The sequence below is a fragment of the Pithys albifrons genome, chromosome 13 (assembly GCF_047495875.1).
Source record: "Pithys albifrons albifrons isolate INPA30051 chromosome 13, PitAlb_v1, whole genome shotgun sequence".
Lineage (NCBI taxonomy): Eukaryota > Metazoa > Chordata > Aves > Passeriformes > Thamnophilidae > Pithys > Pithys albifrons.
Genome location: NC_092470.1, coordinates 4,246,035 through 4,272,036, shown reverse-complemented (window position 1 = coordinate 4,272,036; position 26,002 = coordinate 4,246,035). Strand labels below are relative to the sequence as shown.

Sequence of the window (26,002 nt, the reverse complement as noted above, 5' to 3'; positions counted from 1 at the left end):
AATAACCCTTCCCCTGCTGCCACCACCACTATTTTTGTCTTCAGTGAGTCTTACAAGAAGGCACACACCCCCAAGTACATGTATAATGTAAGACTGTTAACATGATGTCCAGAATGGTACACAATGTGCAACACCTTGTTCCTAACAGATAAACTCATAATTGTGTCTCTAGTGAAGGTACTTCCGGATATAATTTGCTAATTCTCCTATAAGAAGTTCCCAAACAGGTATTTGTGATTTGAAAAGCCTTAAACTCTTAAGTCCATTGTTCCTAAGGCATAAAGATTTTGTACTGTCCTGCCAGCTGAAATGGTGGGTACACAACTCTGCAAAGAGGCTTTTTTGAACACCTCAGAGATCTTTAATCAATGTTTTTCAGTGTAGGAGGGAAAAGGTGGGTATTGGCTGCTGTTGTGGGAGTGTCATGTATCAGTAAAAGTGAAATTCCAATCTGAGAATGTTGTTCTTGATCCTCTGCTATTGTGAGAGAGGAATTGGGACATTTTGTAGAAGAGGAAAACAAAAGGAGGTCAATGAATGGATTCTGTTCTTTGGAATTTAGGTTGCATCTCTTGTAAGGGCCTTTAATATTTGCTATTTCCATTATCATAGAGTTTGTATTTTAATAAAAGATTTTTTCTTCTTTGTTCAAGATCTCACCAATAATTTTGAATACTGTCATTACCATTATGGCTGCCATAAAACCCAAGACCACAGAGGAGGATTCTAGAGGAGCAGCTGAAGTGGCTGAGAATTTGTGGCAAGTGAAGCCCATAGATGAGTGCAATGCTTGGTTTCTCGGTGTTGATGTAGCCACAGAAGCAACAGAAACTTTTAGGGACCATGAACAAATTCTGAAACAAGAGAAGTTTGACATTGTAGTGAAATCAGTGCAGATGACCTTGGAGTGTGGCCTGGGACACCGAACTGTCCCTTTACTGTTGGTAGAATCTGCATTTTCAGGTGTCCTCAAGAACTGGTCCTCGCTGATGGAGGTCACTGCAGATACGTCACTGGAGGTGTGTAGGAGCAAGTTGTTAGCAGTTTAAAACACTTCTCCATGTTTCCTGATGTTCAAGTAACTTTTTAATACCCTTTGTCTGTGCTAAAGTTTGAATGGTAATGCTCTTAGGAGTTCTTTAGTAGTCAGGCAAGTATGACTAAGTGTAATGTGGTTTTTACAGAAAGTTTGCAATCAATAGCAGATTTTAATGGCAGTTGCTACATGGAATAATCTGATCCCTCTGTTTCTCTATGATTTTTGCATATTGAAGTTTTGCTGTATGAACAATGAGCTTGGCTTACTTTGAATATTCATATCTAGCTGTTACTGCCCACCTGTTTTTGTTTCTCTAGCATTGTGTTTATTGGTAAGATAGAAGTTACACTCTGTTCTCAAAATGAGGTACCATTCCAAGATGGTACAAGTCTCTTGTTGGAGGCACATGTTAAAATTTCACACAGCCAGATGTGCAGCTGCTCAGTGCAACAGGTCAACTACCCCTGAGTTATATTTTGTCAGTCTAGCAGCTGTACCTCATACTTCTTTCTGTTCTTGGATAGACAAGTAGCCTCCTTTCTCTGCCAGCTGTGCATCCCATGGTGGAGTTTGGAGGATGCATGTCTGATATATCCCTCTGGGACAGTCACCATGGCTCCTAGGGGATGAGGAAGAGATGAAAAGAAGCATCCAGAACTACTGAGGCCACAACTTCTGTCCAGATTTGAAGTGATGGAAGGGCATTCAAAGCTTGGTGTTGGCTATAAATAGGAGGAATCATTCCAGGGGACCAGACTAGTTTCTCCAGACTAGTTGTTATTTCATAGTGCAATGAAGTACTTGTAGCATTGAGGTTTCTGGTCTCAAAGTCATTCTCTCAAACAGTATAGGAGAAAATGGGGACTTGATTGTGTTAATTGAAGGTGTTAAAAAGAAAGTGTTGCCAGGATGTCTGGTGGCTCTCAAAGCAGCCAGGAAACCAACTCTTCAAAAATGGTCTTACTTATGAAAAATATGTGATATATTACACTTCTACGTATTAGTTTTTGAAGCCATTAGAAGTTACTGCTACACCTCCAAAATGTTAAACAGAGATTGATTTTCTTATTATTATTTTTCATGATAATTTCTGTTGAAAGGAACTTGGTCCTTTATTTTGAGATACCTTACTTAATTCTGTTTATTCCTTTAGATTCATTATTACAATGAAACCTATGCAGTGTGGGAGCCACTTATTGAACGAGTTGAGGGAGGGAAGAAGCAATGGAATTTAAAGCTGGAGGTATGTAAACTACTTGAAATGATGTGAAATGGTTTGAATAGGCAGCTGGTTTTTAATTTCTCTAAAGTTTTATGTGGCAGAATGTTGGCTTTTCAAATGTTGTTGCTTTGAGGGAGGTGTGCAGTTTCACATGGAACAGAAATAAGTCTTTAGACATCTTAAGTTTTTTTCTGAACAATGTTTGTTGTCCAGTTCATGGACAAGGTGGAGTGTGTAACCACGCAGAGGAAAGAAAATAACTTGGCTTCAATGTTGGTATAGAATTTCCATGTTTGTTTAAGTTATCTGAGCTTCACAAGGTAAAGTAGGTTTTACTTTGCTTGGGGAAACTGTCAAGTGTAGGTCAATTTTTTTCCTGTTTTAACACAGCAGAAAGTAAACTGTATGTTCATAAATGCCTAATGAAGTTTCTCTTTTAGATGAAGACTAACCCTGTCCAGGAGAGAAGTCTGATGCCAGGGGATGATTTCATTGTTCTGCCTGAGCCCCAAACTGCCATCAACATCTCTTCAAAGGACACAATGAATATAACAATATCCAAGTGTTGCCTGGCTGTTTTCAGCAACCTGGCCAAGGTAGTCTGAACAGGCAGAATGTGCTGAATTGTGTGGTTCTGGAGCAAATTCTGACTTTTTAAAAGAACTTTATTGGCTGCCAGTCACAAGTCAGTGACTATTCTGCAGCTCTGACTGATGCTCCCTAGAAGGGCTGAGGAGTTGTACTCAGATCAGTCCTCTAGGATTAACAAAAAGGTGGTGCTGAGCTTTTCAAAGCATCAGCTTCTGTGTTAGAACAACCAATGTGCTTATGTGGGACTTGAGGAAGTGTCACACGTGCAGGCAAAGTGGAAATGAAATGCTCTAATAAACACAACCATTTCCGACAATACTCCTCAAATATTAAAAGAGAAATTTACTTCCCTTCCATTTTTCCCTCCTCAGCTGAAGACTAAGGAAAGTGTGTGTTTTAGGATTGGTCTTTAATCTGTAGGAGTAGCATTTTCAGTGTGTTAAAAATACTTTTCTCCCCTGTTTTTCCTGTGATAGTAGGTGTGCTTATGAATGTTCTAGGCTGCTTTTCCCTCATTTTTTTATGAGGTGAAGAAATTCTGGTTACCAAAGCAAGCTATTTTTACAGAATGGGACTTATGTCTGGGTTTTTTGTAATTTTAAATGAGCAGCAGCTCATTGCTTATACTGTCAGTCTCTACTGGCACTCAATTTCTGTGGCTTCTGTGTAACCAAACCAGTGTTTGTAAGCATAAGTAGTGGTTGAATATGAAGCATGTCCATGTTCCATGTCCTTGTGACTTCTCTGTCCCAAGCCTTATGTTTCTTTTACAATGCAGAAACTGGAAAAATTCTCTGTGAGGAGCATGAGTGCTCATTGTAGCATCTACACTTGCTGCAAATCACAGAATAAACTGAAATTCTCTGGGAGTAACCTTCACTTCCCTGAAATACAACTATACAAAGCATAGGTCTTGCTATATATATATGATTTCCCCCCCTCTTTAAAATGGAAGTTGCTGGGAACTGTCTTTTAAAGGCTTTCTAGATGTATTTATTTGTGTGACATGTTGTATTTGTTGTTAATCACAGGCATTTTCAGAAGCGACTGCATCCACGTTTGACTATTCCTTTAAAGAGACAGCACCTTTCATAGTGAAAAACGCCCTGGGTGTGTCTCTCAAAGTGCTTCCCAGCTCCCATTTTCGCATAGTTGGTTCCACTGGGAATGAAAACATGAATGACGTAGGGATTGGTCAGAGCATGGAACTGGAATACTCTGTGTTTGAAGCACCTCACCGAGGAAAGCTGTCGGCCTTGTACCGGCAGGAGAGCTCTGTCTTCTCTCTAAATTTAGGTACTGTGCTGGGGAGCACTGTCTGGGGGAGAGTGGGGAATCCCTTGGGTAAAGCAGTGGGATGGGGGAGAGTGGGGAATCCCTTGGTTAAAGCAGTGGGATGGGGGAGAGTGGGGAATCCCTTGGTTAAAGCAGTGGGATGGGGGAGAGTGGGGAATCCCTTGGTTAAAGCAGTGGGATGGGGAGAGTGGGGAATCCCTTGGTTAAAGCAGTGGGATGGGGAGAGTGGGGAATCCCTTGGTTAAAGCAGTGGGATGGGGGAGAGTGGGGAATCCCTTGGTTAAAGCAGTGGGATGGGGGAGAGTGGGGCAGTCCCTTGGTTAAAGCAGTGGAATGGAAGTTCATGTCAAGCACATTGTGTTGGAACCATTTTTGGATACTGATGCCAGTTAGAAACCCCCTCACTGAGGGTCCTGTTAAAAAGATGTAAAATTCCTTCTTTCCAGTTTCTCAAAGAGTGAAAAGAACAATAATATTTCTTCCTCTTTGGAAGAAATGGAAGACATTCTAGTGGAGTCATTGATAGACCATCTCAGAGACCCCTGTGACACAGGGCTGTGCATTCCAGCTCCTAAATAGGAGCTTCATTTCTCCTATCCCTACTACTATTTGGCTTTCTGTAGGTGACAACTACTTGAGGGCAGTTATGATGTTTGTGTTTTTAGCTTTGTCAGCAAATACTCCTAAGAGAATGGAATACAGCAGCTTCTAATCCATAATCACCTGAGCTTTTTCCTTTCCATCACATCCCATACGGAGGTACTTGGCTGTGATGTGATAAAAACACGTTCTGTGTTGCAATTCATTAACTCACTCAACAAGTGCCTTTGTTCATTGCTTGGGATACTTCCTGTGCTTTGTATAAATCATAAACTAAACTTATGGTCTTGAGGAACATTTGGACCTTCAAGCTTTCCCTCAGTGGTACTCGAATGCCATTTAAGGTGTTCTTCCCAGAGAGTACTTTGATCCCGGTTGTTGCTGAGTTTAGAGAAGTTTAAGCACTATTCAAACAGGAAATGCTAATGTGCTTTTTTTTGCCTAACGAAGACTTCTGTGTGTTTCTCTGGATCAGAACTCGAAGGCTACAGAGAAGCACTGAGCATCCCCATAGCCAAGCCGGGCCGGCGGCTGTACAACCTGCGGAGCGTGACCGGGCACAGCGACTCTGCCGTGGTGCAGATCGACGCGGCCGAGGGGAACAAGGTCATCACCGTGCGCTGCCCCCTGCAGGTAACACCGAGACCCACAGGCACTACTCGGCAGGGACTGACCGACCTTTTCTTCCTCAAGGCGTTTTCTCCAGATCATACTTTTCTGAGAAGTTGCTTAAAGGCCAATTATTGAGTGTTTTGCTCTATTTGTTACAGGAATTTCGAGCTGTATTCTGTGTGTCTCTTCCTGAAATGAAATGAAAAATCTGTTTTTTTCCTTTTGGCTTCCTAATATCCTCAATATTGGAATAATTTTTATGCAACTTGGCATTTTAAGCATGTTTTTTAATTCATGGGACTTAAGATGAAGTTTTATCATTTGCTTGTGTATTGTCTCCTTCAGGATTGTATTTCATTTTAAGACACATGAAGTCTGTTTTCTAGAGCAGTTTGGTTAAATCAATCATTGGGTTTTTTTCCTTGTTGTTATTCATCCTTTTTCCTTTAGAAATTTGTACTGCAGAAATGCAATGAAAATTACATATTTTGATTGTAGATCAAGAACCATTTCTCCATCCCATTTATGGTCTATAAGCTGGCCAAAGGCTCCAGGGTGCTGGAGCCAATCGGCATATCCAAGCCAGAAGAAGAATTCCATGTTCCCCTGCATTCATACAGGTATGCTGTCCCTGTCCCATAGGGCCCATCTCTGTGACACTGGGGCACAAATAGAGTTGGTGTGGAAGCTTCAATTTGCTTCCTGAATGGGGTAAAACCACAAAGTGCTGCCTTTATTAGGTAGTTATTGTGCTGCAGAACCAGTGTAGAATGTGAGCCGTGGCTCACGCTGGGTGGAGGTGGCTGTCAGTGCACAGCTGGTGTGTGTTGTGTGTCACTGCCTGTCCTCTCCCCACAGGTGCCACCTGTATCTCCGCCCCACGGGAATGTTCGAGGGGCAGTTCAGGGAATCCACCACTTACATTGCCTGGAGGGAGGAGCTGCACAGGAGCACTGAAGTGAGGTGCTTGTTGCAGTGCCCAGCCATCGAGACAAATTTCCTGCCCCTAATCATCAGCTCAACAGCTGTACCTGATGAACTCAGTTTTATTTCACCTCATGGGGAGGAGTGGGATCCTGCCTACATTATCCACCTTTACCCCACACTGACTGTGAGGAATCTTCTGCCATATTCCTTGAGATACTTACTTGAGGTAAGTTATTTTGTGGTTTCATCTGTAAATCCTTTACTCAATTTTAAGTAAGACTATATTTACTTAGAAGTGCAGGTGAATGTAACGTGTAAGATTCTCAATGTTGGGGTTTGTGTGTTGTATTGTAAATGAATGAGGCAGATAATGGATTGATGGGGATTAATTGTTTTTAATTTGAGTGTACCTGGCCAACTCTGCCTTGCTCCTTAAATAAGATTCCTGTGCTGGATTGGTTTTCTTCTTTTACATTCTTCTGAGATTCTGTTTGTGTTTTGCAAGATGTCTTTTGCTTCACAAGAGGAGGCATAAGAAAAAGCATCTGCAATCTGTAGAGCTTTTATTCTACACAGAAGATGCAGCTTCTCTCCATTCTGGCACTGATTCTTTACTATTGACTGTTGTGAGGTTGTCCTTGCACAAACTGGAAGGATTTTTGCTGGATGCTACACAGATCATTTTCCTCTCCATTCAGTATTTTCAGTATCTAATATTTCTTCATGAAAGCTGAGTGGTTTCAGCAAATACAGCAGGTGTGAGGATTTAGAACCATCACCCTTGTTAGTTCTGTTTTGTCCTGTTTGCAGAACTGGCTGTGGCATTCCTTTAGATCTTGCTTTCACTTCTGTGCAACATCCTAATGGCTCTATTCCCACTTTTCCTTACCTTCCTTGTACTTCAGTACTCAGAGTCACAGCATGTAGGACAGAGTGCCATTTCCAGGACTGAGAAGCCTGAAACCAGTAATTCAAATCTATTTCTGAAGTCACTGTACTTGTAGATGGGTATGTGCTTATTGTCTTCACATCCCTGGGCTGATCAAGCCTGGCCACTATTCCATACAGTAAAATACACTGTTTATCAGGAAAAAATAGTAAAGCTGTTGCTGTGGGATGCTACTGCTTAAGGAAAGTTGTGCTACAAACTGCATGGTAGAACTGCTGGCTTTCTGCCTTGGGTGATCTTCAGTGTGGAAAGCCCTGGCTGTTCCTCTGCAGCACAGTCCAGTTCAGTGTTACACCCAATAGTGTAAGAATTGGGAAAAGAGCTCATTGCCAAAATCCTCTGGAATTCATGGAGGAGGAAGGGTGAGAGGGAAGGAGAGAGAGGAGACAGGGGATACATTGGAACTACTTTGCCTTCCAAAATCCAGAATTAAGCAGTATTTGCAAGAAAAGTGCACTTCATCTCAAATTAGCCATAGGATCATTCCGAAACAAAAGTGTCTGGGGATTAGGACATGTGTTATTGAGACACCTGAAACATGCATCCTGCAAGAGAGTAAGATGCTGAGGTTTGAGTGCTTTAATTTTATATGTTAAAAATTTGTCATATAAAATTCCCTTCTAATTTTGCTGCAGGGAACAGCAGAAGCCCGTGAATTAACTGAAGGGAGCGCTGCAGACGTTTTCCATTCAAGAATCAATGGAGAAATAATGGAGCTTGTCTTGTTAAAATACCAAGGCAAAGACTGGAATGGGCATCTTAAAATCCATGATGGGATGCCCGAGTTCTTCGCTGTGTGCTTCACCTCTCACTCTGCAGCAGCCCTGACAGTGGATGTTCACATCCACACCAGGAGGGTGGGCACCCGGGTGGTGCTGTCCGTGTTCAGCCCCTACTGGATCATCAACAAGACCTCCCGTGTCCTCCAGTACCGAGCTGAGGACACCCATGTGAAGCATCCAGCAGACTACAGGGATATTGTTTTGTTTTCATTTAAAAAGAAAAACATTTTTAGTAAAAATAAGGTATGCTGGCTTTAAGATCCTGCTCTGAGAGGGAAACCGCACAGACATTTAATATAAAGAATATTTTAATGTAGTTTTTAAGTCTAAGGGCTTTCCTTTGAATGCTGCTTTCTTTGGTATTTTGACATTGAAAATGCACACTGTAAATATTCTGGTTTGTGTTAAACACATTTCTTTTGTTTAGATTCTGGGTTGGTGTGATGTTTGCATGGTCAAGTGAAGAGTACTGCAGGAGGAGATTTTTTTCTGAAGTGGCCCTTCATTCCTTTTAAATAACTTCTTTTACCCAACAGTAGTTGTAGAAATGGTTGAAAAAAACCTATTTATTTGTTTATTTCCTCCCACCTCTTCAAGTTTGTGAAGCACCACAAAATTGTAGGCCTTTTTCCATGTATGTTTGTGCTGCCATGAGCATAGGAGTCAATGAGTGCTCCTCTGTTGTGCTATTTTTGACTCCAACAAAACTCTGGCACAGACTAATCAGTATATGAAAAGTGACACTACTTTCTCAGGTTATCTGAACTTATACAAGGTTTCAGAAGCACTGAAGTGTTGTCTTTATACTGCTACATGTGATATAATTGCACCCCATAATGCACGAGCTATAGAATTGAAGTGAATTTAATGAATTATTTTGCCTATTGCTGTTTTTTGTGTGTAGATCCAGCTCTGTATTTCAACCAGCACTTGGTCCAGTAGCTTTTCCCTTGATACTGTAGGAAGCTATGGATGTGTCAGGTGTCCAGCTAATAACATGGATTATCTGGTAAGCTATGTTTCTGTGCTTTGTGAAACTCTCTTGGGGTTTTTTTGCCTTCTTTTGTCTTCTTTCCCTCCTTAAGGCCTTTGTTTCACTACTTACAGTGTTTTTAAAGCATGGAAATATTTAACATTTAGGGTAATAATGTTGATGTCCCAGCCATTCAGACCTGCACTGGCAACAAGTAGTTTCACCAGCAGAAGTTTCAATTTAATTCATAAATGGGGATTCTCTAACAAATGTGTAGTGCTGGGCTGTTTGAAAGCACAAAGGTGAGCATGCATAATGGAGAAGAGAGTCCACATGCAAAGTTCCTAATTGTTTGCAACTGTTTAGATCTTCACTCCTAATCTAAGTCTACAGTTCCACAATTAAGCAGAATAAAGCTGTGTGGGGAGCTGTGTTTCCATAAACTCTGTTTTCTGATGATAATGGTCACTTTACCTTGTCTTGATTTACTCCAGAGGATTCCTGTTGGATTTTCCCCACAAATACCACAGCTACAAAATGCCACAGCTAAACTCTCACTTGACTGTTGTGTTAGTTGTGTTGCATAGTTTACTAATTTTACTGGATGTTATTTGGTTCTTTTATTTCAGGTGTTCACAACAGGAGTGTTGTGTGCCAGGCTTTGTAATTATAGTGTTGGCTTTTCTTTTTTTCCCATCCTGACTTTCCTTGAAGCTTGTTGCTGATTGTTTGCTCAAATTGTCCTTGTTCAACAGGTTGGAGTCAGCATCAAAATGAGCAGTTTTAACCTGACCAGGATAGTTACCTTCACTCCATTCTACACAATAGCAAACAAATCTTCCCTGGAACTTGAAGTTGGAGAAATTGGTCCTAATGGCTCTCTTCCAACAAACAAATGGAATTATATCTCAGCTTCAGAGGTAATGTTTCATGTTTTTCCTTTGGATGTTGTTGTAGACAAACAGCTGGTCTCCAGGTGTCATTTAAGGAAAGAGCAGTTCTCTTGTGGGAGCTGTCACTTCTGAAGGCATGACATGGGTGCTTCACATCTCAGGGGAACTGGAGCAGCACAGGCTGCATGTGCTGGTACATCCATGGAGTCCTTCAGTTCTGGTGCCTTAGTAAGGCTGAGATGTTCTTCAGTCAGTGCTTGGGTAGGAACTGAGGCGTGTGAAACAGCCACACAAGGCTGTTTGTTTTCCTGCTGGTCACTATAGTCAACATAGAGGAACTGGTAAAGTCACACCTATTTCTTGGTTTACAGTGTCTTCCATTTTGGCCTGAAAACTCATCTGGTGAACTTTGTGTCAGAGTAGTTGGCTATGAGAGCTCATCCAAACCATTCCTGTTTCAAGCCCAGGATAATGGCACTCTGCTGAGTCTGGAAGAACTGGTGAGACTGACTTTGTGTGCTCTGTTCATAAGACTCCATTTTAGCCCTCTGGTAGCTTGACTTGCCCAGATCATCAAGATCAAAACTGTGTATACAGTGCCCTTCAGTTCTGATGCATAAAAAAGGTTGTGAATCAAGTCTGCAGTGTTGTTAATGTTTTCACAGCTGTGTGGTCTAGTTTATTTACTTGTGATAAGCTTATAGGATGCTGAACAGTTCTATTGACATTAAGTTAAAATGGTATCTGGGGTTTTGCAGAGGGTATGACTTGGGTGTATTCAGTTTGTTTCAATAGTTATCCTAAAATGGATTGTATTTTTTGTTTCCTTGATAATCAACTGCATGTTGGAGATACACAATTCTTGGACAAACTAATTCATGATTCAAATAGAAGAATCTTACTAATTTCAGAACTCACCCTAGCCTAGCATTTGGGAATGTGTATATAAATGTAGCATGTTCAGACAAGGCTTTGGAGTTAATGCTCATCAAAACTAACTGAAATACAAGTGATTGTGAGGATAATCCAGCTCTCCAAGTTTCAAAGGCAGGTGTGTCCCCTTCCACCCCTTCTCCAGACCTTACAGTGTAGCAGGAAAATCAATGTATCTTGCTAGAGGAGCATTTTGAGAAAGATGTCTGAAGAGACTACACAGAAAGGAAAGCATGAAGGTACCTCCTTTGTGCAAGCCAATGAGGAAAGTGGTGCTGTAACATCTCAGAAATATCTTGCAGATATACTGGAAAAAATGGGTTCTTGAAAGCCATTAGGAGAAAGACTCATGATGAATTGTTTAGAGGTTTAATGAGCAGAACTCTTCTGCTCAGTTTGTTAATATGCTTTTCCTGTATTTGTTGTACCTTTAAAAGCTTTAATGTGTTTGTCTTGATCTTCACATTTTTCAGGAGTATGCGGGAAACTGCAGTTTTAAATGTGACTAAGTTTTGTAAGAGAAAGTGAAAGGAATGCTCATCTATACTTTTTACTGAACTTGGCCAAATGAAGTAATTACTAAAAATCTGTAATTTGAATATATTTTTTTCCATTAAATCAGCAGTTTGTGAATGCTACTGATACCTGTCTGAAGTCAGTGACTGAACGTGCTGTCACTCGATAACAGGGTGCATTTCCTTAGTTCATTTTGAGACCAGTGAAAGAATGATCTAAACCCAGCAGTTTAGTCTGTTCTAACTTGATTCTGTGTACAGAACAAATACTGGACTTTGTCTGCCTTCCTCTCTAGAATGGGGGCCTGCTGGTGGACGTGAATGTGTCAGAGCACTCGACTCTCATAACCTTCTCGGACTACCACGAGGGAGCTGCCCCAGCCCTGATTGTGAACCACACTCCCTATGCCTCTCTCAGATACAAACAGAGGTATAGGAAAGAAACTGTTCACCACTGGCTGTTTAACCAGGGGTTACCCTTTGGGAAGACAAGAGTTCTCTTTTCCCATTATGGTATCTTGAAAAATAGATAAACCCCCTTTTCCGTATCATATTCTTTCAATGAAGTATTTTGTCTACTCTTAAACTGCCTTCATGGTTTGAGAAAGTGGAGACAATGAAGTGGGGGTATAAACCCTGGCTCACTGAGAGCTGGTGAACCTCCAGCTGTCCTTGTTTGGAGTGGGTAGCCCAGGCCCTTCACACCTCACCCCAGGAGGCTGGAGGGTCTAGTGCTGTGCTTTGTTTCCTCCACTTCCATCAATGCTCCTAACCAGGGAATGCTGTCATTTTACTCCTTTTCTTTTAACCTGCAGTGGATTACAAGAGGAAATGGAGTTGAAACCAAGGCAAGTGTGCCTGTTTGCCTGGACAGATCCAACTAAACCAAGAAAATTGACCTGGGGCTACTGCCAAAATTTCGGTGAACATGACCTACTTAAGGTAAATTGCAAGAGGGGAGAAGTAAATGTTGACCCTGTCTAGGGCTGTTACAAGGTTAAAACTACCTGGGACAAAGCTTTCTCAGTAACTTCACATCTCTCTTGTCCTGTAAGAGACCTTGGAGTCCCCTGTCAAGCAGCAAGGTTTTAGATGTTTAAAAGAATATACTCAGAGGCTCAGACACAAACAGCAATCTGCATTTTCTCTCTGTTTTTTGTGTATATGGAAGAAGGAGCATCGAGTGTGTGAGTTGTAGACTATCTAAATAGTAGAGAGGATGAATAATTCACCAGTTTTCCAGCAGTGCTGCATTTGGCTCAAATATCTCCCTAAAGATGAAGAAAACCCCTGACTGCTGTGACTCTCACTTCCTATGGGAATTGTTTGTATGGAGCAGAAAATCCTGAGTTGCTCACTGAGAGCTCTTGCCATGTTTGTAACTCAAGCAGAACTAAAACAAGAAAATGTGTGAAGTGGGGGCAAAATAATAATGACCAAGATGGAAAATGATTGAGAGAAACAGGGACAGTGTAACTAGAAGCAAAGGTAAGTCTGGACTAAGACAGAGCAAGTATTTTGTTGGAAAATAGGAAGCAAGCATTCATGGATGAAGATTTTCCTCCCTTAACTGGAATGTGGGCTAAATAAAGTCCTGTGTGTGTCTCTGAATGACTGTGTGCTCACACCTTACACTAAACTCTGAGTTCTTCAGAGGTGTTTCTTTCTGTTGACTCGGCACAGCTATAAAACTGAGATATTAGTAGCTAAAAGGAGGGTCAGGAAAGCAAGTTTGTGTGTCAGTTGTGCTGGGAATGGGTGTAACTTCACTGAGCTGAACTCAGTTAACCAGTTCCAGTGAGCTTTACTGTATAAGCACTTGCTTGGGTCAATTTTTTTACATTTAAAAGTGGTCTTAGTTTGAAACTGATTTCCTTACTATATAGCTATGGTTACATTCATGATTATTTGAGGAATTTTGAGGAAAGAGCTTTAATTATCTCAGTTTTGCCTCCCAAATTAAAAAATAAGGAATATCTGCATTTGAAGTGCAGAGATTTTAATCCTTGTCTGGTTTTACTCCTTCATGGTATATGATTTATTGCCTTCTTCCCTTATCACCTAAGCTTCTAAGCCTTTTGCATTGCTGTGAGGGCCTTTGTGTCCTGATTATTTCAATATTATTCTAAACCACAAATGTTTAGTTAATAAAAGGGGAAGAAAATTATCCCAACCTCTGACTTGTTTTCAGTCTTGGGTAACGAGATGCAGCCAAGTCATCACGGTACAGAACCTGAACAAAGAGGGCAAACCCTGAGTTCTGCCTTGGGTGTCTGTAGACTTGCTTATACACATCAACCTCCTGGGTTTGCTCCTGTAACACACCTTTTTCCCCAACACAGGATGACTGTGGCCAGTTCCCCTACAATGCCAACACCCAGATCCACTGGGTGTCCTTCCTGGACGGGCGCCAGCGGGTGCTGCTCTTCACCGACGACGTGGCCTTGGTTTCCAAGGCACGACAGGCAGAGGAGCTGGAGCAACCTGACCAAGAAATAAACCTCTCAATCCACAGCCTTGGGCTTTCTCTGGTTAACAATGAAAATAAAAAAGAGATCTCTTACATAGGAATCACCAGGTACTGCACATGAAGTCTGAATGTTCCTTTGAAAAGTCAAAATTTGTCAGCTTGTTATAATTTTAGTGACAGAGTTGAAGGGGACATATTTCCAATTAAATTAAATGGAACTTTTTAAATTAAAATTAAGTTTTGCTTTTACTCCTATTGTGGAATTAGAACCAATAGCATTCAACTGCCTCCTTTTTTATTCTGAGAAATTAGAATAATACATTTTACATGGTTTACATGCACAAGAAAGGTATAAGGACTCTGAAATTGTTAACCTTGTTATTTGCCTTGCAGTTCTGGTGTTGTTTGGGAGAGGAAACCAAAGCACAAGTGGAAACCATTTAATCAAAAGCAGATAAACCTGTTGGAACAAGCCTATCAAAAGTATCTCTCTAAAACAGCTTTCCAAGGTCCTGGTTGGCATAAACTGGACAGCAACACTGAGGTATGTTTTGAGTTTGTGTTTAAATGTTTGCAGAACACATGCAACAGTTAAAACACATTTCTGTTTTGCTCAGTCAGGACAGATGCTTTGTTAAGAGAAACAGAATAGTTACACATTTCACACAGTAGAATGTTTTTGTGTTGTGGTGGTACTGAGGCTTATCCAGACTTGTATTATGAAGTAAAAATCTCAAAGGATTTTGGTTTTGTGTGGTAGAAAAGATTGCTTGGTATGTACATGTAAGTTGTGAATATGTATTCACATTGTACTTGAAATTCTTTGTAGAAATCTTAGTTTATTCTTCTTAGTAAGCTGCAGTCCCCACTACTTGATTTGGTAAAGGAGCCTGAAGTGTTCAAGGGCTCTTGAAACTAATTCACTTACCTGAGCTTTTTCAGACATTAATTATACATACCTATACATAAACTTAATGTATTCAAATGGCTAATTCAGTACAGGCATTTTACAGTACCATAATCAGACTTTTTTCTATGTGATCCTTTCATTTGAGAAGCACACACGTCCCCTCAGCTGTGTGAATACTCAGGTTTTGTACTTGGCAGTAGTGCATTTATAGTCCATGGGAACAGAACCTTCCATTGGTAGGTCATTGCATTTGACTCCAAGCAAAGGAGAGCTTTTTGTTTTTGTTTCTCATAACTTAAATGTTTTGGGATCAGGGTAAAAGCATCAGCTAGGAAAGTAGCCAGTTGCATGTAAATATCTTGAATTATGCCAGTGTAATATATAACTCAGGGAGAAATAGTTACTAAGATGGCACAGGGGTTTCTGCCTGGGACAACTCAAGGTGCAGTGTAATGTCCTTCTCTGACTGAGCAGTGGGTTTTGTTACTGCCCTTGCAGAGAATTAGATTAAATAATTCAGTAGCCATGTGATTGGATCAGGAAATTAAGAAAAACACAGGGTTTATTTGCTGGTCTATTTATAACATTTAATTATTTCTCAGTCTGTATTAGCTCTGCTTTCCTACATTTGCAGGTGAACTTCAGTAAGTTCCCAATGGAAATGCGACTCCCAGTCAGGTGCAGCATCCGCCGGAACTTCCTGTCAGGAATTCAGGTGGAGTTCAAACAGTCCCCTCACCAGAGAAGCTTAAGGGCTCAGCTGTGCTGGCTGCAGGTACCTCCTTCCTCGTGGCCTGTTCCCTGAACAGGCACATTAAGGCTTTGCTTTCATTCATCTGTGTGGAGAAGGATCTCCACATCTGGTGCATGTGGTGCTCTGCTCACTGTCAGAGGAGTATTTGGCTTTTCCTCTTGCCTGTTCCAGTCAGGGTGTGTCATCAGTGCAGACCCCGGAGTCTTGGTGGGTGTGAAGCTGTGTGGGCTACCCCTGTGTGTGTGTGGGCTACCCCTGTGTGTGTGTGGGCTACCCCTGTGTGTGTGTGGGCTACCCCTGTGTGTGTGTGGGCTACCCCTGTGTGTGTGTGGGCTACCCCTGTGTGTGTGTGGGCTACCCCTGTGTGTGTGTGGGCTACCCCTGTGTGTGTGTGTGGGCTACCCCTGTGTGTGTGTGGGCTACCCCTGTGTGTGTGGGGGCACCCCTGTGTGTGGGGGGGCTACCCCTGTGTGTGGGGGGGCTACCCCTGTGTGTGGGGGGGCTACCCCTGTGTGTGTCAGGCAGCCCCGTGTGTGTGGGGGCAGCCCCGTGTGTGTGGGGGCAGCCCCGTGTGTGTGGGGGCAGCCCCGTGTGTGTGGGGGCAGCCCCGTGTGTGTGTGTGGGGGCAGCCCCGGGTGTGTGTGGGGGCAGCCCCGTGTGTGTGTGGGGGCAGCCCCGGGTGTGTGTGGGGGCAGCCCCGTGTGTGTGTGGGGGCAGCCCCGGGTGTGTGTGGGGGCAGCCCCGGGTGTGTGTGGGGGCAGCCCCGGGTGTGTGTGTGGGGCAGCCCCGGGTGTGTGTGTGGGGCAGCCCCGGGTGTGTGTGTGGGGCAGCCCCGGGTGTGTGTGTGGGGCAGCCCCGGGTGTGTGTGTGGGGCAGCCCCGGGTGTGTGTGTGGGGCAGCCCCGGGTGTGTGTGGGGGGCAGCCCCGGGTGTGTGTGTGGGGCAGCCCCGTGTGTGTGTGGGGGCAGCCCCGTGTGTGTGTGGGGGCAGCCCCGTGTGTGTGTGGGGGCAGCCCCGTGTGTGTGTGGGGGCAGCCCCGTGTGTGTGTGGGGGCAGCCCCGTGTGTGTGTGGGGGCAGCCCCGTGTGTGTGTGGGGCAGCCCCGTGTGTGTGTGGGGCACCCCTGTGTGTGCGTGGGCACCCCTGTGTGTGTGTGGACCACCCCTGTGTGTGGGGGGGGCACCCCTGTGTGTGGGGGGGGCACCCCTGGTGTGTGGGCACCCCCGTGTGTGAGCTACCCCTGTGAGGGCACTCCTTGTGCAGCCCTTCCAGCCCTCTGACCTTTTGTAACTGAATGGGTAACACTGCACAGGAATATCAGAGCAATCCTTTCGCTCTGTCCTCCTTCCCCCCAGGTAACTATGATATTCTTCTTGAACACTATCTACAAATAAATTTCACTGACCCTCTAAAATGGGAATTGTGCTTGATTATCACAACACTAAAATATTCCTGTAATTCTGCAATACATTTCTAGGTTGATAATCAGTTACCAGGATCGATGTTTCCTGTTGTCTTTCATCCTGTCACCCCTCCCAAGTCGATTGCTTTGGACTCAGGTAAGAGAAAGCCTTTGGCAATATCAGATTTATCCAGCCTTCAAACTAGGAACTTGGCAATTTATTTTTGGCACATATTTAGCTTTTTTATTTTTCCTGTTTAGAACCAAAACCCTTCATTGACATCAGTGTCATCACTAGATTCAACGAGTACAGCAAAGTGCTGCAATTCAAGTGAGTTTAACAGTGTGTTGTGATGCAGTTGTAGGAATTTAATATATTTTAGAAGGGAACTTTGTTCTGAAATTATGTTCTCCTATCCAAACATCTTTGGCTTTGGACTGAGTTTTTAAATGTCTCCAGTGAAAAAGCAGCATTCTAAAACGAACTTATTTTTAGAAAATAGGGGCTGACCACATGATGGGGCTGTTATGCAAATTCTCTAGTACTCAGAATTAAATCCTTCTTGTACTACAATATCAGAGTTGTGTGTCTGCCTGTTGTACAGTGCTGGGTGTTTGGTGCCCTAACAACAAATGACTTGTACAGTCTCTAATGTGGGCCAGGACAGTGTGAAATGTGTGTTCTGTAGTGAATAAGTCTGTGTCTGGGGTTTTTGTACTAAAAAGGAGACAAAAACATTATACTGGTGGTTTCTAATGCAAATATCTGTACCCAGCTAGTGTGGATGGTGAGTTTTAATAAAATAAATACTCAGTGAAGTGACTGGAGAAGAAGCAGTTGGATAAGAAGCAGCAATATATGGCTTAGGTTCTGTTATCCATGAAGCACGTGGAATCAAATGTGGGAATGTAGGAAGTATTTGGTGGTTGTTTTTAGGTAAATTTTGGAAGTGTTAGGGTTGAATAATCTCCAGTAATGTGGAGGTTTGTGTGGTTGATAAGCACGTCTGGCTGTACACTGGCAGTTGGTATTGTGGATTGGAAATCTTGATATGCAACATTGCACAGCAAACCTGAGTTGTGTGGGGTAAGCATGTGGTGTTTCAGCTGAACTTCTCTGAGTACTCACTGTTTGTTCCTCCCACTGTAGGTACTTCATGGTTCTTATCCAGGAAATGGCACTGAAAATTGACCAGGGATTTTTAGCAGCACTCAGTGAACTTTTCACTCCATCTACAGACCCAGAAGCTGAAAGACAAAGGGTAATGTATGAGAGGAACTGAGTTTTGTAGAAACAGGGACCTTCATGGTGTTAGTGTTGCAATTTCCTGAAAATTTCAGTTTAAATGAGTGAATATTGCATTGGCAACAGTGAATCAAGGGACAGGATCAGCTAATTTATACTTAGTATTGGTATTTCTGTTGAACATTGGCTGTGAGCATTACTAAATGTTCAAGTAACTGATACCTGGGTGTGTGTAACTGCTTTCTGCTCTTTCAATGGTTCATTAATGCATGACACAGTTGTTTCAGTTGTGGCTACAGTGTTAGGGGTGTATGAGAAATAAGGTCAGGTTTAACAGTGCCCTTTGATTTGTATGTTAGTTTACAGTGTCCTGTCTTTAGAGAGTAGAAGGAATAGAATTTTCATAGCTCTAAAGAAAATCTTATATAGGTAGACCCTCAGAAGGGTCACATGTTGTTCTATTGTGTGTAGAAAAGTCATTCTTTCAAGTTTCTTTTTCTTAAAAATTATATTTTCAGAGGTACTGTATAACAATTATAATTTTGTAAAGAAATAAAAAAAAAATGCAAAGAACCTTTGGAAGTGATACCTTAAGTGATTGAGGAATTGAAGTGAACATCAGTATATAATATAAAATGAAAAAATGATCCAGAAATTGTTGAATTGTTGTGTATGTAGGGAGGGTTTTTTGTTTTTGTGGCATTGTGGTATGTTTTTCTGTGTTGCTTTTTTGTTTTAAAACCTTGGATTCAATAAATAGTACAATTATATTTAAGTGGATATTAACTGTATTTGACTATGACTATTCTTTCTACTGTTTATATATATTTTAAAACATATACTTAGATTTATGATTAATGATTAATTATGTTGCATATATGCTGATGAGCTAAACTTCCTTTTTTTCTTTCCTTTTTACTTTTACATGATGAAACCAGTCCAAATTAATTCAGCAAGATGTGGATGCCCTTAACACAGAGTTGATGGAGTCATCCCTGACAGACCAGTCAATGCTCAGCTTCTTTGAACACTTCCACATTTCTCCAATTAAGGTATGCAAGAAAAAGGTTTCTGGTTAACAGAACACCTGATACCACCATCTCTTAATCCCTTGTAGTAAATACATCCCTAGTGGGGATTTTGTTCTCTAGAATTTAATACTTTGTTGGAAAACTTTTTGTTGCCCACTGGTACAAACTGACCCTTAACCATTACTAAGTGTGAGAGTCAATGGGTATAATAATGATGGAAGGTAGATAAAATGTTGGCCTGAAGGTATCCAAGTAATGTGCCATAAATTGTAATAAAATACTCTTTTATGGGCTTGTCTTCTTGTCCCCCTTGAAGCAGTGAGATTTTTTTGAGCAATAAAAGAAAGATCATCAGTAATGAGACATTATTCTGATTCAACAGAATTCTCCTCTAAGGCTGTCAGTTTGAATAAGAATTTAGAGGGAACACATTTACTTATTTTACTTTCCTTTTCACTAAACATATAAAAGACAGACATAAACCCCAATACTGATGATTACAATGTGGTACATTTTTCAGCTTTTTAGGTATTTCACTAGGTAGCTGGTAGGGAGCTCTTAGATCCTTGGATTTTTTTTCTGATATGATTGTGCTTATAAACTTAGAAGAGACTGGTGAAGCCAGGGAAGGCAGTGGAGCAACAAGACACAGTTGTGATATTTGAGCATTATCCTCTGCCCAGTCTGGCTAAAGCTGTTGAAGAAACAGTCAGAATTTTTAAGTGTCTTTTGCATCTTTCTTTGAAATGTCAGACAAACTGCTTGTTAAATACAGAAAGTGGCTTCTTATTCACTCCTGTATTTCTCACCTAAATTCAGTAGACTTAGCTTGATATTTGAAGCCACTGGATAGTGGGAAGGCTGTGAAAGTGGCTCTGTGGCCTTTTGAAAAAAATGGCAATTTGGAATCTTAAAGAAGTCAAATCATACAGGTTAACTGCTGTGCCCTCTTGTGAGTAGAAGGGACAATACTGGTTATGGTGATGAACAAGGGAAAAACAAAATAGTTACCCTTTCCACTTGTATAAAAAGTGTGTGGTTTGGGGTTTTTTTTTAATAATTCTCTTATCAACACTGACAAACCTTCCTATTTTACAGTGTTAAAGGCAGTTTTACAAAGTTCATGTTTCCTCCAAGGAGTTGTAAAAATACACACAAACTAGTTAAGTAAATCAATTTAAACTTACTGTTTACACAGGAGTTTACTGATGTAAATATAACAAAAGTTAAACCTCTAGGGAGGTTGGACCCTCCTCTTTATGGAGAGGTAAATACATATGTATTGTTTGTTGAAATTGTACATTTCTTCAGAGAGTCAAAATACACTTACCACTCATTTTTTTGCATATGCACCACAAAATCTGTCTTCTGTGATTTGGAGGTTTTTTTGGTCTTTATTTGTCTTATTTTTACTAATTTTTATCTTGACAGCTGCATTTGAGTTTGTCTCTGGCTGCTGGTGGAGAAGCAGCAGATAAGGGGGAAGACATGATAGCCATCCATTCCCTGAATTTGCTGTTGAAAAGTATTGGAGCTACTCTGACAGACGTGGATGATCTTATCTTCAAGTAAGCTGATAATACTGGTTGTTTTCCTTAATACTTTGACTCAAGCTACTGTACAGTATTTGGACCCATGGTAAACTTTGCTGCCTGACCCCAGTGTAAGTGTATAGGCATGAGGGATGATGGATTTGGGATCCTTGGTAAGAGAACAGGCCTTCAGGATTATCTGAAGGAATTGGAGAAATGGTATCTGTAACTAATGTGTGATTCCTTGTCTTTCAGACTTGCTTTCTTTGAAATTCAATACCAGTTCTACAAGAGAGATCAGCTGATGAGGAGAGTTGTTAGACATTACAGTGAACAAGTAAGCTCATTCTGTCAAGCCTTTGTGTGTAATTTTGAGTATGTGTCTCAGAGAATGTAGAAAATGGGAAAGGAAAGGTGAATACATCTGAAAGATACTGATTTTTTATTTCAGTGTACTGAAGTAGGAATCTGGTGACACATTATGGAAATGTAAGCACAGGAGTGTCCTGAAAATGTGTTTTACAAATTTTTAATTGATTCCTTCTAGTCTTTTTTATTTTTGTCTTTTTTCTGTAATAGTATCAATTAGTTATCTCTACAGATTGTATATAATTTGTCTAAGCCTATCTTCATTCTAGTAGGGATACTTAGTTGTGTATTCCAACACTGCCCTTGGGTAGTAAATTAGAAAATGTACCAGCCTCAGGTTCTGACTCATAACATTGCTTTTGGTTTTTGCTTTTTCCCTCCCTCTCTTATTTAGTTCCTGAAGCAGATGTATGTCCTTGTACTTGGATTAGATGTTCTTGGCAATCCGTTTGGCCTAATCAGAGGCTTGTCTGAGGGAGTTGAAGCTTTCTTTTATGAGCCATTCCAGGTATGACTGCCTGACTCTTTAAGTGTGTATTTATAGTAGGCTGATGGAATATACTGGTAGAGTTGTTGTTTTGTTGTCACTGGACTCCACACCCTGATCAGGTAGGAAAGCAGTAATTCTTTAACATTAATTTTAAAGAAATAACATACCCAGGTGGCCTTATTGCATCAATGCAAAGGAATTGCTAGTTGTGCTTGGAACAAATGCATCAATGTATGGTCTTGTGCTATTCATAATAAACCTCATTTTTAGGGTGCTGTTCAAGGACCTGAAGAATTTGCTGAAGGCTTTGTAATTGGTGTTAGAAGTCTTCTTGGCCACACAGTGGGTATGTGTTATATTGTTACTGTTTTGATAAATAACCAGGTGGTGTTCTACTGATGAGTGTTTGAGTTTGTCACACTGTTGTCAGTATTTGTGACACAGATCCTTCATACCTCATTTACCTGAGACCATCTAAATGTCTCCTGTGGAGACTGAGCAACCAAACTGAGAAATACTGAATCAATAAAATGCTGTGGATGAATAAGAAACATGATTTTAATGGTCCTAAAATGTCTGCAGAAGCCTGAGAAGTGTTCTTAAGACCAGCTACTGCTGCAATTCCCTTAGATTTGTATTGAGCTGAGTCTTACAGGAATTAGAGGAAATACTGTTCTATCCAATATGCTGTATAATATGCAGTGAAGTGGTGTAAAAGTTCCCTTTTGCTGAGTGTGTGGATATCAGAGCAGATTCTGGAGGCTTCTCCTGGACAACCTGTGGTGTTTGCTCTGTGTCCATTCCTCCTATCTGAGCTGGCTGTGAAGGGAATTTGGGAATTCTTGGCTTCTTGTGTGTTGTCTGTTGTTAAGCTGTGAAAGAACAGCAGCTTCTGCTTTCTGCCCCCTTCCCTCAGGTGGTGCAGCAGGGGTGGTGTCCAGGATCACTGGCACTGTTGGAAAAGGCCTGGCTGCTATAACTCTGGATGAAGAATTCCAGCAGAAAAGGAGAGAGGAGATGGGGCGGCAGCCAAAGGACTTTGGGGAGAGCCTGGCCAAAGGAGGAAAAGGCTTGTTACGGGTATGAATTCAGGGAGGAGTGTGTCATGTGCCAGCCTGGAATCCAGGCTGCAAAAATACATGCCAGGAGGTCTGATGCCTCCTTTTCTTTGTCATTTCATGGACTGAGCAGGAGAGGCAAACAGGCAGTGGTTTAGAGGAGACTCAGAGTGGTGCCTCAGCTGAACTCATGGCTCTGCTCAGCCTGAGGAATTGAAAAGGGAAAATGTAGGGATTAACACCAATTTCTCCTGTGAATTATATAAATAAACCAATAATGGCTCATGTTCAACCAGTGTGTTAGGTAAAGTGACTGGGCCCTTACTTGGCCTTGCAGTCAATTCTGTCATTCAAGTCAGTTGACTGTGAATTGTGAGCTTTGCTTCATAGTACAAATTACTTTCTTGATGCTCAGGTCTCACAAAAACTGCCTAAGTTGTCTTGACTTTAAGGAATGGAAACATAAAATATGTATAAAAGTAAGTTACATTAGGATGGAGATATTTATTTCTGGAATAGAAGCTGTGCAACCCCTGTATTTTTGATAATCTGAAACGGGGAACCCTTTTGGGTTGCTGAAAGATCACATCTTTCTCTCTGTGAGAAAAACAGTGACTGAGAGATCTCTATTACATGACTGCAAATTAAGTCTTCTAATAATTTCCATCACTCTCCATTCAAAATAAAAACAGTAAATGTATTTCTAAGTAATTATTAAGTAGTAAATATTGTGGAGTTGATTCTCATACTGTTTGCTGAAATACTGGAAGTTACCTCAGGGCATTTTCATTCTTCTGCCTTAGCGTCTTTAAACAACTTGACCTTTAAAGTCTTGTAGAGAGTTATTTGCTGTTAATTTACCTTTCCCTAATTGGTATCACTTACTCATGGCTGGGAGTTCTGGCAGCTCCCTGTTAGTAGTCAAAGGGAAATAATTACTTAATTGTTGCAAGACTGGTGATTACTGTACAGCAGATTTATTAGTCCTGCCAACATAAATGTTTCTTCAGCTGGTTCAGATTTTTCCCCTCTCTACTTACCCTCAGTTATAATTTTCTTAAGAATATAAAGGAAAGAAACAAAACCAAACCCCCTGCCAAACAGTTTTTCTGATACTAAATTTTAATGTAACTAAAGTTTTAAAATGAAGGATGTGAGGCAACTGGTTGCCCAGCTGAACTTAGAGCATTCCAGTTGCTAAGTGGGACCTTTGTTATCTTCTTTGTTTTAGGGTGTTGTTGGAGGTGTGACAGGCATAATCACTAAACCAGTAGAAGGTAAGCACTGGGGCTTTACTGCACTGCTTAGATGGTTTCTCAATGCTTCACAGTTCTTTTGTGATTTTAAGAAATAGCCATCTAAATGTAGTGATGCTAAGGCATAGAAAGATTTGTATTTCTGATGCAAATGTGAACTTATATTATTACTACCTCAAATATGTTTATTATTGGCTTACCACCTTTCAACCTTTGTATGAGTTAAGAAATGGTTTGTCCTTGTGATGTATTTTCTTAGGCCTGCTATAGTACCCAATTTATTGTTTAAAGCCAGAATAAAGAAACTAAAAGTAATGAATTAAAAATCATCAACTGAAAAAGTGGTTGGGGACTCCAAAGTTTGGAGGAGTACTAGAAAGCAAATAGGGTTTTGTGCCTGACATCAGTATTTGTTCTTATTGCTTCATCAGTGTGATAGGTGATGAAAAATACCCAGGACAAAAATGCCTCATTAATCTGCAAGTCACAGAGATTTCAATGTTGAGAGTCAGTTGTTACTGTGTTGTACTTTACAGCTTTTGGGTGATACTTTGGAGTGTAATCCTTGTCTCATTGGTGGATGAGCACACATGCTTTCTACTCACTCTTTTGGCTCCTCCACCATTCTGTAGCACCACACACATGTAATGTTCAAATAGAAATAGTTGACTTCCATTACTTTTGTCCATCTGAGTGTCTTCAGAGTATTTTGTTATTGCTGCCAGCCTGTAAAAACTGATCTATTGGCCTAAAGTCCAGACTGCAAATGTGAGCAGGGGAATCTTGTTAACATCTCAGCTCTGCTGCCTGTGGGGACTGATAAAGTGTCAAGTGAACAGTGATGTGTCTGAACAGACCAAGAAGCAAAGTGAGACTTTCCATGGGCAACCTTTTGCACAAGAGGATTGTATGGAATCAATAGCTGTGGGCTGTTTCCAATACAGAACACTTGTGGAGCAGTAATGGTTTCATTCTGTGGTCAATGTCTTTAAGCAGGTCATGCACACTGTTTCTGTTCCCTTTCTTCCCAAGGGGCTAAGAAAGAAGGTGCAGCTGGATTCTTCAAAGGCATTGGGAAGGGGCTGGTGGGCGTGGTGGCCCGGCCGACCGGCGGCATCGTGGACATGGCGAGCAGCACCTTCCAGGGCATCCAAAGGTACTGTGGCAAGGGCAGGGCTGAAGCACTGCCCTGTGCTGGGTGCCAGCTGGGAGAGAGGTCCAGCAGTGCCACACAGTGATTTGTGTTAGACACAACATGCAGGATGATATGTGGGCTTGGGAAATGTCTGCTGGCCTTAATGAACGTGTTCTATAATGATCTGGAAATTGCTGCTTCAGAGTAAATCTTGCAGTGTTGTAGTTCAGGTAGACAATAACTAATCAATTTTGTCCTTTCATGCCCTCACCTGATGAGAAAGTAGTTGAAAGATCTTGTGTACATGTTGGTTTTGAGGTAGGTTTGTGTACTCTGCTTAGTGCAAATACCTAAATGCCATTTAAACTTACTGTGAAAAATCAGACCACTGAAATTTTCAGAGTAAAACTCTCCAGTTAGAAATTTGGTTAACAGGAGCTCTTTGTGTTTAAAGGGGACCTTTGGATAGAGTGTTTAATAATTTACTGGGGGTTCTCAAGTTTATCTGCAGTTGTGAGTAAACTTCTCCAGCTTATTCTGTGGCTGTTTAATCAGCTAATGCTACTTTGGATTTATCATTAGCAGCGTGTCTTTGCATCTGGAGGGTACCCAGGATGTGTCAGTGGGATTTGTGGCAAGGGATATATTGGTGAAACTCAGAATTTTGCAGGAAGCTTACCAGGATGTTGTTACACTGTCCCTGGCAGGGCAGCAGAGTCCACTGAGGAAGTGTCCAACCTCCGTCCCCCGCGGCTCATCCGGGAAGACGGAATCATCCGGCCCTACAACAGGGTGGAGGCTGAGGGCTATGAGCTCTTTGAGGTATGTCTCCCCCTGGAAATACAGCTCAGGTTCTCTACCCTGCAGGGTTCCATAAGGGTTAAGCTGTAAACCAGATGCCAGGGAGCTGTAGCAGTCATTAACTGGAGGGAAAATGTACCCCAGCCTATTCCATAAGGCAAACCTGACAGCAGAGAAGGCCCAGGGCCTGGGGTAAGCTGAGTGCAGAAAGGAAACTG

General features: G+C 41.6%; 1 protein-coding gene across 3 annotated transcripts in view; it reads left to right on the top strand.

Moving 5' to 3' along the window:
- The window catches only part of VPS13C (vacuolar protein sorting 13 homolog C), an 87,479-nt gene that overhangs the window by 49,509 nt on the left and 11,968 nt on the right, over window positions 1–26,002 (top strand). For all 3 annotated transcript variants that reach the window (XM_071568580.1, XM_071568579.1, XM_071568581.1), the window contains 28 exons: window positions 654–1,019; window positions 2,193–2,282; window positions 2,702–2,857; window positions 3,884–4,148; window positions 5,224–5,381; window positions 5,859–5,980; window positions 6,219–6,513; window positions 7,872–8,261; window positions 8,923–9,027; window positions 9,747–9,911; window positions 10,256–10,384; window positions 11,629–11,762; window positions 12,148–12,274; window positions 13,675–13,910; window positions 14,196–14,346; window positions 15,347–15,487; window positions 16,942–17,023; window positions 17,128–17,197; window positions 18,017–18,128; window positions 19,051–19,164; window positions 20,575–20,711; window positions 20,931–21,012; window positions 21,439–21,552; window positions 21,805–21,880; window positions 22,451–22,614; window positions 23,824–23,869; window positions 24,881–25,004; window positions 25,691–25,805. In XM_071568580.1, the coding sequence (XP_071424681.1) occupies window positions 654–1,019; window positions 2,193–2,282; window positions 2,702–2,857; window positions 3,884–4,148; window positions 5,224–5,381; window positions 5,859–5,980; window positions 6,219–6,513; window positions 7,872–8,261; window positions 8,923–9,027; window positions 9,747–9,911; window positions 10,256–10,384; window positions 11,629–11,762; window positions 12,148–12,274; window positions 13,675–13,910; window positions 14,196–14,346; window positions 15,347–15,487; window positions 16,942–17,023; window positions 17,128–17,197; window positions 18,017–18,128; window positions 19,051–19,164; window positions 20,575–20,711; window positions 20,931–21,012; window positions 21,439–21,552; window positions 21,805–21,880; window positions 22,451–22,614; window positions 23,824–23,869; window positions 24,881–25,004; window positions 25,691–25,805 (4,266 nt within the window). The remainder of the gene's footprint in view (window positions 1–653; window positions 1,020–2,192; window positions 2,283–2,701; window positions 2,858–3,883; window positions 4,149–5,223; window positions 5,382–5,858; window positions 5,981–6,218; window positions 6,514–7,871; window positions 8,262–8,922; window positions 9,028–9,746; window positions 9,912–10,255; window positions 10,385–11,628; window positions 11,763–12,147; window positions 12,275–13,674; window positions 13,911–14,195; window positions 14,347–15,346; window positions 15,488–16,941; window positions 17,024–17,127; window positions 17,198–18,016; window positions 18,129–19,050; window positions 19,165–20,574; window positions 20,712–20,930; window positions 21,013–21,438; window positions 21,553–21,804; window positions 21,881–22,450; window positions 22,615–23,823; window positions 23,870–24,880; window positions 25,005–25,690; window positions 25,806–26,002) is intronic.